Genomic DNA, 10,772 nt, shown 5'->3' with positions numbered 1-10,772 from the left:
CGCTTTAGTTGTTTTGTACTTCCTCCATTTCTTTTTACTTGCAACACAGCCTTGTGGCACGTGTTTTGAGGTTGGGTTTATGTAATGTAAACGGATAAATTATTCATTATAATTTTTACAAATGGTGCTTAACCCTATTCTAATCTTCGTGTAAAAATTATATTGATAAAATCGCTCGTCTACTCTCACTAATCATCTCCTAAAACTTCGTGCCTAAAAGGTGTGTTGCAAGTAAAAGAAAACGGAGGAAGTATGACTTTTCATTTTTTAATACTAAGCAAACTTTATCTATGCCATTTATTTTTGGAGATGTATATAATCATCTATATACAAGGTTACAATTTTACATTGAATATCAGAATAACTAGTAATGTATCTTCATTGTAAGTTTCAAATTTGGTGAAAGTAGTATGTAGTTTTTTTTTTTTTTTTTTTTTTTTTTTTTTTTTTTTTTTTAATTGAAACTCTATTGCTTTAGATATCTGTCACCAAGTTTTTGGTCCAATATTTTTCTAATAGATTGTTTTTAATGATTGAAGTATTGAATCGTGATTTTAATTATTTTTTTTTAAAAAAAAAAGAGTAAAAAGTATGTAATTAAATAAATAAACCTTGTAATTTATTACTTAAAAAGGCTTGACAATAAGATTAAAAATAAAAATTGATGAGTTAAGATGTTAATATTCGAAGGGCCCATATTTAAATTAGCACAGGGCCCCCAAAATACTTAAGACGGCCCTGTAGAGGAGTACCTCCTACTATTGCCAATTGGTTTTAGTATGGAAGTTCCTAAGCCTTGAATGTGGACCAAACACTCCTCCTCCTTGTTCGGGTTGCCCAGGAACATCTCATATTATCTCAAAATTTAACAATATTTTTACTGATATTATTATTTAAGATGAAGAACACGAGATATTATACTTAAAAGCTTACAAGTGTTATAAAAATAAACATTAAACTGGCAAAAACTAGTTAAATTAAAATACACTCAAATTTAGAACAAAAAAAGTTTGAAAGGCAACAATCATATAGCTAAGTTTCTATATTTCAAAAAAATAAAAAAAATTAGCTAGGTTTCTAGGAGAAATAATACACGTTAAAAATTGGCCAACCTTTGGAGAATATCAAATTAACTAATTAATTAATTAAGAGATTCTGACATGAACCAAGTCACTAATGATAAATATTATTCTTTGCCTCTTTCATTAAATATAAAAACTTTCTAATCACGAAACCTTAATAAAGTAATTAAGGTCAACTCAAACCCTACGTATACATTTCTTGGTGTTTTGTGTTTATCATTTTATGCTGCATGCTATCTATATTTCTCTATATATACTATCCTTCATATAGCTTCTTATTATCCACTATAATTTTTGTAAAAAAAAAATAAAAAATAGAACTCTTAGAAGTGAGTTCTCTTCTTCGTTTAAATATTTATTTTACTATTGATCATAGTTATATAATTAATTATATCTAAGGATACTAATCTTGCAATTATGATGCGTTTATTGTTCTTGCTTACTTGGGTTTTGGTGCTACTAGAATCATCACTGGCTTCGGCAAGCGTTGTGGAACACTCATTTTACGTAATCTTTCTTCTCTATTAGCATAATAACCTTCACTACTTTGTATAATCTCGTTTCGATAAGTGGTGTTGATTGGTATGACGGTGTTGTTGATGCTTATTGAAAGTGTTTATTAATATTTCTAATTTTAGCTTCTTATACATGTCCTTATGTTCTGCTTAGTAAAATAATAACCGGTGGATACAATTTAATTTCTATGCACACTTTAATTTTGTACGACTAGAGCTAAGATTCTCATGATGCCACATAATCCTTAATTTGGTAATAATATTGTCCACTTCTAATTTTAATTTTTTTAATTGATTTTTTTTATTGTCAATGATTCATCATGCATCACCACTTCAGAAGTTTAGAGTTAGAACCAGGTGAAAATAATTGAAATTTATAAAATATGAAACACGTGTTTGACATAGAACGAGCCCCATTACCATAGACAAAATTTTCTTTACAAGGAAAAACTATCAATAAACTCATATCATTACTATTAATTACTGTCATATAATACTGCCATTATGAGTTATTCATGATAACTACATGTAACATTATTTTTATCAATAAGGCTGTTCTGTATATTTTTTAGTTCTCAATCTTTAGTCTTTTAAGTTTTTAAAGGTGTATATACTCTAAGTTGTATTCTATTATTTGAACATATTAATCATACTTATGTAGTTATACTAATTATGATTAAATTTGAAAGCCGATAACAAAAAATTAGAAACAACTCTTTCTAAACTAGTAAACCAGTTGATGGTAGGTCATGGTGGGATGAAGTCAAGTCCATGCATGCAATTTTATAGTTGCCTTGTCATGCTAATATTATATTGCTGAAATTATCTTTATATACTTCCTCCATTTCTTTTTAGTTGACACGTTTCTTTAGTCACGTTTGTCAATGCACAAATTAAATTATTAATATCTTTAATTACCGATAAGCAAAAATTATAAAAAGTTAATATTATGAAAATATACATTGTGACGAATCTAACAAGATCTCAATTGACTATATTTTTCCTTACATATAAATCACAAAACATGGTCAAAGGGGAGGTGTGTGAATAGTGTTAAAGTCAAAACATGTCAACTAATAAAAAACGGAAGTAGTATTTCTTATGAAATAATATGTCTAATATAGTAATATTATTAAAAAAAAAAAAAAAAAAGTATTTTGACAATTGCTTTTACCCTAAAAATTATTTTGCATATAACATCATTTTCTTGTAAAACGTTTTCCTTCTAATTAAACAAATTGAGCCAAAAGAGATCGACGAATTGAAGATGTTTCATATAGTGAAGTATATATGCATAGTACATACTCCCTCTCAATTCTCTCTAAGATATATACATACTCCCCCTATTGAATACTTCGTAATAAATAATAATGTTGATCAAAGATAGTATGTATGCCAAATTTGTGAGATAATAATAATCGAAAATGACAATGAACCTCAATACCAAATTTAAGTGGATGTATGTAATTAATGTCATAAAATAGGTTAAATAGTAGCATATGGAAGATTATGATTTGGTCTTAAGAAATTATATACAAGTATATATATTTGAATATTAGTATAAGATTAGAATTGAAAAGTGTAAGTGGTCTAACAACTCTTAATTTGACCAAAGAAAAAAAATATTTGATGGGAAGAATTAATTTTTACATGTTCATAAATAGGAATTTGATTTACTTTTGTTAGAATTTAGTTTATACATTAATACTTCAACGGGTAAAGTGTAAGGTGTAACTTTTACTCGTACTTTTTAATCTCGAAAGTAATATTTAAAAAATTCGTTAAATATTATATTCTGTGTTCCCTTGTAGGTGAAAAATGCAACAGTGGAAATATTGTGTGAGAAACGGGTGATTACAACAGTAAATGGAAGTCTACCAGGCCCTTTGATTCGTGTTCAAGAGGGTGACACCGTCATTGTCCACGTTGTCAATCAGTCACCCTACAATATTTCAATCCATTGGTAATAATTAAATTACACTTACTAATCATATTGAGAATTGCCAGCTTTTTATTTTAATTTTTCAATTCATTGGTCATTTTGAAAATATATACTTCATCCGTTTTCATTTACTTGCAATACAGCCTTGTAGCACACGTTTTGAGGTCGAGTTTATATTGTAAGCGAACATATTATTCAAAATAATTTTTACACATCATACCTAACTCTACTCTAAACCTTGTGTTAAATTATATTGATAAAATCGGTTGTTTACCTTCAATAATCTATACTAATCTATTAAAAGACGTTTATAAAAACTTCACTGTGCCACGTAAACTTCTCCAAATTACGCCATGTCACTTCATAAACATTTCATGATGCCATGTCACTTCACAACACCTTCGTTACGCCATGTCACCTACCCAACATCTCATAATGCTACATCATATAAAAAATTTGAAGATAAGGAGATTCGAACCGGTTTTGGACCGAACCTATTTTTTTTATTAGAAATATGTGTGAAACCTTAAATAATGGTTAAAATTATCCTTAACAAGCTTAGAAAACTTTAACTTTATAAGTTTTTTTTGTTCTAAACATACAAAAAAAGACGTAAAAATGACGTTAAAATATTGTTTTTCCTTTACCTTTTTTGGTATTTTCCATAACTTTATTAGAAATTTTAGTATTCTTTTTAAAAAAATTCTTAAACCGGTCCAAAGTGGTCCGTTCCGAGTTTTGGACCGATTCTTTCTGTCCGATCCGGGTTCAGTCCTAACTTAATCGGCCCGGTGTTCAGTTCTTAAAATTCTAATTTTCGGCCTTTGGTCCAATCCGGGTCGGTTCGGTCCGATCTTGGACCGATGAACAGGCCTATATATATATATATATATATATATATATATATATATATATATATATATATATATATATATATATATATATATATATATATATAATTGAGATCATGTGAGAACCAAGGTGAACAATAGAAACTAGGAACTAATCTCAACCATTGATCGCACTCCATCTAATGGCTCACATTGCACCCGCTCTCATTAATGGCATTCTCGTAATTTCGATGTTTATAAACTTTTTTCCAGTTTTTTTAACTTTTAAGGCAATTTCATTTACTTTAAAATTGATTTCATTTAGTTTTACTAAATTTTCATTTACTTTTGAGAAATGAAATTGGAAACTACTTTATAAAGTTAAAATATTACAAAAATGCCATTAATGACACGGGAAGCAAGTGAACCGTCCGATTAACATGATCTAAGGGCTTAGATTAGTTCCTAATTCTTATTTTCTACTTGGTTATCATTATAACAAACATTCATTCAAAGGGAAAAAAAAGACAGGTAGGCATAAAGGCATTGTCCGTATTAATGATTTAAGGCGGGTACTAAATTACCTTGACAACTTGACTCTTTATTCCAAAAAAAAAAAAAAAAAAAAATACTCCCACTGTACAATTACAAAAGTAGCAACCCGAGGCAACGTCCGGGCTACTCACTAGTTATTTTCTAAAACTGCGTGCTTAAAAGGTGTGTTGCAAGTAAAAAGAAATAGATAAAGTATATCAGCTTGTTAATTAAATTATCGCCATTATTGTTTAATAATGTAGTTAAAAAAAAGAAATAAAGAAAGAGGTACGATTAATTACTCAACAATTAAACTATTTATGAAACAAATAATATTACAATATATATATATAATCGCAACAGCAATGCAAGTTACATCATATCATTCAACGAAATATTAACGACTTATTCCTCAAAAGAAAATAATAACGACTTAAGATGATTAGAAATTAAAACAACTACATCTCTGTCAAAATCACGATTGTATCATAAGATGAATTTTCTTCTAATTATATCGTTAATTATTATTTTTTCTTTAACTTAGTTTCGGTAGCATTTAATTTATATTCAAAGGATAGCAAATGATGTACATATATAGAAAAAGATACAAGTCAAATCATATATGTCATGTTGAGATTGAAAGATTTTACTCAGTAAATGTTATTTTTAAATTTATTTTTTAATTCTGCTTTCGTAATAGCTAGTTAAATCAATTTACTTTTTATTGTATACTTGTACATTGTATGACTTAATAATTAGCATTTTAATTAATTCCAATGATCAAGTTGTCACATATTAGTATTACTAATGAAGAACTTGTACAGGCATGGTTTGTTTCAGAAGCTAACTCCATGGGCGGATGGACCATCATATATAACTCAATGTCCGATTCAACCAGGACATAATTACACATACAAATTTAACGTAACTGAACAAGAGGGAACACTTTGGTGGCATGCTCATAGTAAATGGCTTCGAGCTACCGTGTATGGAGGATTCATTATACACCCAAGAAACGGCCTATCATACCCCTTTCCTAAACCACATAAAGAATTTCCCATCATCATTGGTATGCACCCTATAGCTACATATATATGCTCCTTTTTTTTTTCATGTTACAATTAATTTAATTATAATAATGTTAAGGGTCGGAAAATAATGTCTAGAGCATTATTACATGCATTGATAACAATTATTGTCATTTATTAAATTTAATTTTGTTTTGAAAGGAATATGTGTGTAATATGCCACAGTTTAGTTATCGAATTGATAAGTCTTGACAATAAAGAATTATAAACACAGTTTCGAAGGTTCAAATCTTGTACAACTTGACAACTAGAATAAAACCCTTTAAATAAGAGATTCAAATGGCCAAAATACTTAGCTTGTTTATCATATGAACGCTAATTTTTATATAAATTAGTATAGATTTCTAAAGAAAAATTATAATTCTTGTACGAGTAACAACCTAAGGGAAGAAATTTAGAAAAATGGGAATAAAAAGGTTGAAAAGTTGAACAAGTAAAATTGATGTTGATGTGATTAAGGTTGGCAAAATAGACCAGCAAACTAAGTACGTGAGCCTGCTTTATTTTCCCCCTCTTTTTACGGAGTATTTTGTTTTGGGAGGTCTAAAACAGTCCCAGTACGTAACTCAATTCTTCACATGCAAAATATTTGAGGTTTTTCAATAAAGTTGAATTGGACGTAAAATTTATGCTCAAACTAATACACAAGCTACTTGGTCTAACGAAACTAATTACCTACTCTAAAAATTAGCAAGTCCAAATTAAAATAGGAACCTAAAAATAGATTGAATTTCAACGACATATATACTAATTAAAACAGGTAATGGTAATCTATACTCTGTAACTATGTTTTGCCGGTATGATAATGAGTTTTTATGAATTTTGCAAAGATCCTCAGCTCATTAGGTTTTATATGAATTTTTTGCAACGTATTCATTGGCCTCATGGTAAGAGAGCCTATTATGTATATCCGGGGTTATTTGGTCATTCAATCAACAAATGAGTAAATTATTTGCTCATTTGTTGATTTAATTAAATGAGCAAATGACCTAGGGTGTACGGTACATCTGGGTGTATATAACAAATTCTAAAGAAAACATGGAGTTTAATTATTAAAGGGAAAAAGTTGTCTAATATGTAGTACGGAGGACATACTTTTTGTCTATGATTCTATCCTTGTGATCATATTTTGTTCAAACTTAGGGCCTGTTCACTGAACTGAACTGAATTGAAATGAATATTTTATGAGAGACGGAAATTAGGAGCTGAAATGAACTGATTGGAGCTGAACTGAACTGAAATTAAGTAAATGTGAACAAGCCATTATTTTTAACAATCTTATTTTATCTTAACTTGTTCTTTCTTAAATAAGTGATGATGCAACTATTTACAAACATTCACTCCAATATGTATAGTGAGGTGAGGTGAGGTACAGTGGGTAATATGAGTCCAAACATTTTAGTTATACCTTTCTTATATAATTAAAGCTATATATTCTATAATCTATATACCGTAATTTATATGACAGAATTGTTGATCAAAAGCTAATTACAAAATTTTGACATATATACGTTACAGGGGAGTGGTGGAATGCTAATGTACTCGAAGTCGAACAACAAGGCTTGGCCACCGGAGCAGCCCCTAATATATCCGATGCCTACACAATCAATGGTCAACCTGGTGATCTTTACGCCTGCTCGAAAAACAGTAAGTTTTTGATATTTGATCATTACTACACTTTACAATTACTTAATTCTACAATTTCGAAACATTAATCTAATAAAATTTCAACATTATTCATGTAAATGATCATCAGAAACCACCATATTTGAGGTTGTCCAAGGAAAAACCTACTTACTACGCATTATCAATGCTGCACTCAACAACCAACACTTCTTCAAGGTAGCAAAACACAACTTCACAGTAGTAGCAATCGACGCTGTTTACACCGTCCCCTTCGAAACAGACGTCGTGGTGACCGGACCAGGCCAAACAGTTGATGTCCTCATGACAGCCAACCAGCCTATTTCCACATACTACGCGGCAGCCAAACCGTATGCAAGCGCACCGGGTGTACCATTCGATAACACAACAACAACAGCAATTTTTACCTATGTTAACAGCACACATTCAACACCGGTAATGCCTGCATTACCGGCCTTCGATGACACCCCAACGGCTCATAGATTTTATTCCAATCTAACCGGCCTTACCTCCGGTCGATTCTGGGAGCCAACGATACTAGATGTCGACGAGCATATGTTCATGGCAATCGGCCTAGGCCTAGTTTCGTGTGGAAAAAACACAAGTTGTTTAGGCCTTTTCAATCAAAGTTTTGCTGCTAGTATTAGCAACTTTTCTTTTCAATTACCAACAAAGATGTCAATATTAGAGGCACATTACTCTAATGTCACGGGTGTGTACAATGCCACGTTTCCGGACACGCCTCTTATGCCATTCGATTATACGAACCCCAACAATAGTCTGAACCGGAACTTGTTGATGACCACGAAATCGACGACTGTGAAGCGGGTTAAGTATAACACTACGATTGAGATTGTGTTTCAGGACACTTCTTTGGTGGGTATAGAGAATCATCCTATGCACATTCATTGTTTTAATTTTCAAGTACTTGCTCAAGGGTTTGGGAATTATGATCCTAATGTGGACCGTCGAAAATTCAATCTTGTTAATCCGCAAATCAGGAATACCATCGCTGTGCCTACCGGTGGTTGGGCCGTCGTCAGATTTCGAGCTAACAATCCAGGTAACTGAAATTATTTTTACTAATTAAAATTTATTTTAATGCACAATTATTGATTTTTACTGAGTAAAATTGTTCGTGTTTTACACGTATAGTTGGCATTAGAAGTTGTTCTTAACATGGAATTTTGGTTGAATGTAGGTGTATGGATATTGCATTGCCATCTAGATGTTCATCTAACATGGGGTTTAGCTATGGCTTTTATTGTTGACGATGGCGGCACTCCGGAAACAACCTTACCGCCGCCACCTGCGGACTTGCCAAAGTGTTGAAATCAATAATTATGTGCCCAATGTTTATGTAAATATATACCATTTTTTTTGGTAAATGATTCATGCAAGTCTTCATTCTTCACTGATTGTTTATGTTACGCAGCATCAATTGTATGTCTGGATAGATCCTTATGTTTTGTGTGTTACATTGAATAATAATATTGTTCTCTATTGCAACTACATACGAGCGTATAAATAAAATTGTTACAGTCAATATATAATATTTTGTTGGGCTTGGGTCACCCAAGCTAGGCTGCACGCACACTTCACTCCAAAACCAAACATATCCATAGACAAACATAAACAAGCAAAGAAAGCCCATTACACTAGCTAGTCTCTACTTACATGATCCTTCAAGCTTAATGATTGAGGCTACCCCTTAACCACATATTTCAATCCTTCACTAAGGTCTAATGTTTTTATAATGATGGTCAATCACACAAACAAAACATTAATTACAAAATCAATCAAATGAATTCATCCCTAGTCAAAATCATACCTCATACCTAAAAATTCACGAATTTCAAACTTTATTTCCTCACTAAAAAAGACTACTCATAAATTTTACTCCCTCTGTCCCTTTTTTACATTCCTGCTTTTCTTTTTGGGTATTCCAAAATTACATTTCTCTTTTCCTTTTTTAAAAAGTATTTTTTTTTTCCAAATATTCCAAATTATCCCTCCTTTTCTGTTATGTAATTAATGCTCACTCTTATTTTCTCACTCTTACTTTCCTATTCTCACTCCTAAATTTAGATGAATATGATTGGTTCTTAATTTTCTAATAGTAGCATGTTTTTTTTTTTTTTTTTTTTTTTTTTTTTTTTTTTTTTTTTGCAAAGGATTGATGATATGGCATCATTAAATATTAATCTATCTTTGTTTTACTCAAAGATATCATTTAATGTTTTGTACTTCCCATTGTGTTTTGTTTTATTGTTATTTGTTTTATTCTTAGTTCCTTAATTCCCGTGTAATTTTACAAACAGGAATGTAAAAAAGGGACGGAGGGAGTAATGAATATGAATTATTGTAAAAGAAAAGAAAAGATATTAATTAACAATTAGTTACATAAATAAATCAACACTAATTCACGATAACTATTAAATTTCTATTCCTACCTTTTAAAAAGTATGAGTAATCTTACTTATGAATAGTGTTGAGATTATTATGCCCCTACAAAATATTTATTTACGTATTTACCCCTTTTCAAAGTATGACTACACTTTAATACTTTATGAATAGTGTTGAGACGATTATGTCCCTTAAATATTTATTTACATATTTACTCTCATTAATGTTAATTGTTTTTTTTTGCAACTCTTAAAAATATCACGTGGATAGTTATAACGAATCTTATACAAAATTATCTTATACAATATAATTAGTTAAAATAAAAAAAATTTAACATAGCTTTACATGAATATTTATATAGCTATCAAAAAAATTATTGCTCCCTCCGTGTTTTTTTAAGTGTTACAGTTTGACCGACACATAGTTTTAGGCAATTTAATTGACTTAGATAAAATAAGAGGTAAGTGGGGTAGTTGGAGTATTAAAAAATTGTAAAAAAAAAGATAGTGGGGTTAATAGTTTATTGAAAAGTAATGAATGTGAGAGGAAAGATATAATAAAAAAAGTAGTAGTGAGTTTGGATGGGGACCATGAGAGGAGAGAGATCTAATATTTTAATATAACTTTTTGCCAAAAAAAGAAGTGTAATACTTAAAAAAACACGGCCAGAAATGAAAAGTGTAACACTTAAAAAAACACGGAGGGGGTAACATAAGTTCAATTATTTTCTA

General features: G+C 30.2%; 1 protein-coding gene across 1 annotated transcript; it reads left to right on the top strand.

Annotated features, from left to right (window-relative positions):
- Nucleotides 1-1,499: 1,499 nt before the first annotated feature.
- On the top strand, nt 1,500-8,967 carry LOC145568602 (laccase-7-like). Its single transcript, XM_081628032.1, has 6 exons — nt 1,500-1,589; nt 3,409-3,560; nt 5,728-5,972; nt 7,510-7,638; nt 7,748-8,698; nt 8,837-8,967. The coding sequence occupies exons 1-6, from the start codon at nt 1,500-1,502 to the stop codon at nt 8,965-8,967; spliced, it is 1,698 nt and encodes a 565-aa protein (XP_081484158.1).
- The last annotated feature ends 1,805 nt before the right edge of the window (nt 8,968-10,772 follow it).

Source organism: Chenopodium album, chromosome 11 (genome assembly GCF_948465745.1).
Source record: "Chenopodium album chromosome 11, dcCheAlbu1.1, whole genome shotgun sequence".
Lineage (NCBI taxonomy): Eukaryota > Viridiplantae > Streptophyta > Magnoliopsida > Caryophyllales > Amaranthaceae > Chenopodium > Chenopodium album.
Note: the sequence above shows the minus strand (reverse complement) of the source record. Positions and strands in the feature narration are given on the sequence as shown.

Excerpts from the sequence above, each read along its gene's own strand:
- LOC145568602 (XM_081628032.1), top strand. The coding sequence starts at position 1,500 with ATGATGCGTTTATTGTTCTTGCTTACTTGGGTTTTGGTGCTACTAGAA. Across the intron at positions 3,561-5,727 it reads TACAATATTTCAATCCATTG|GCATGGTTTGTTTCAGAAGC; the intron begins GTAATAATTAAA and ends GAACTTGTACAG. Across the intron at positions 5,973-7,509 it reads AGAATTTCCCATCATCATTG|GGGAGTGGTGGAATGCTAAT; the intron begins GTATGCACCCTA and ends TATACGTTACAG.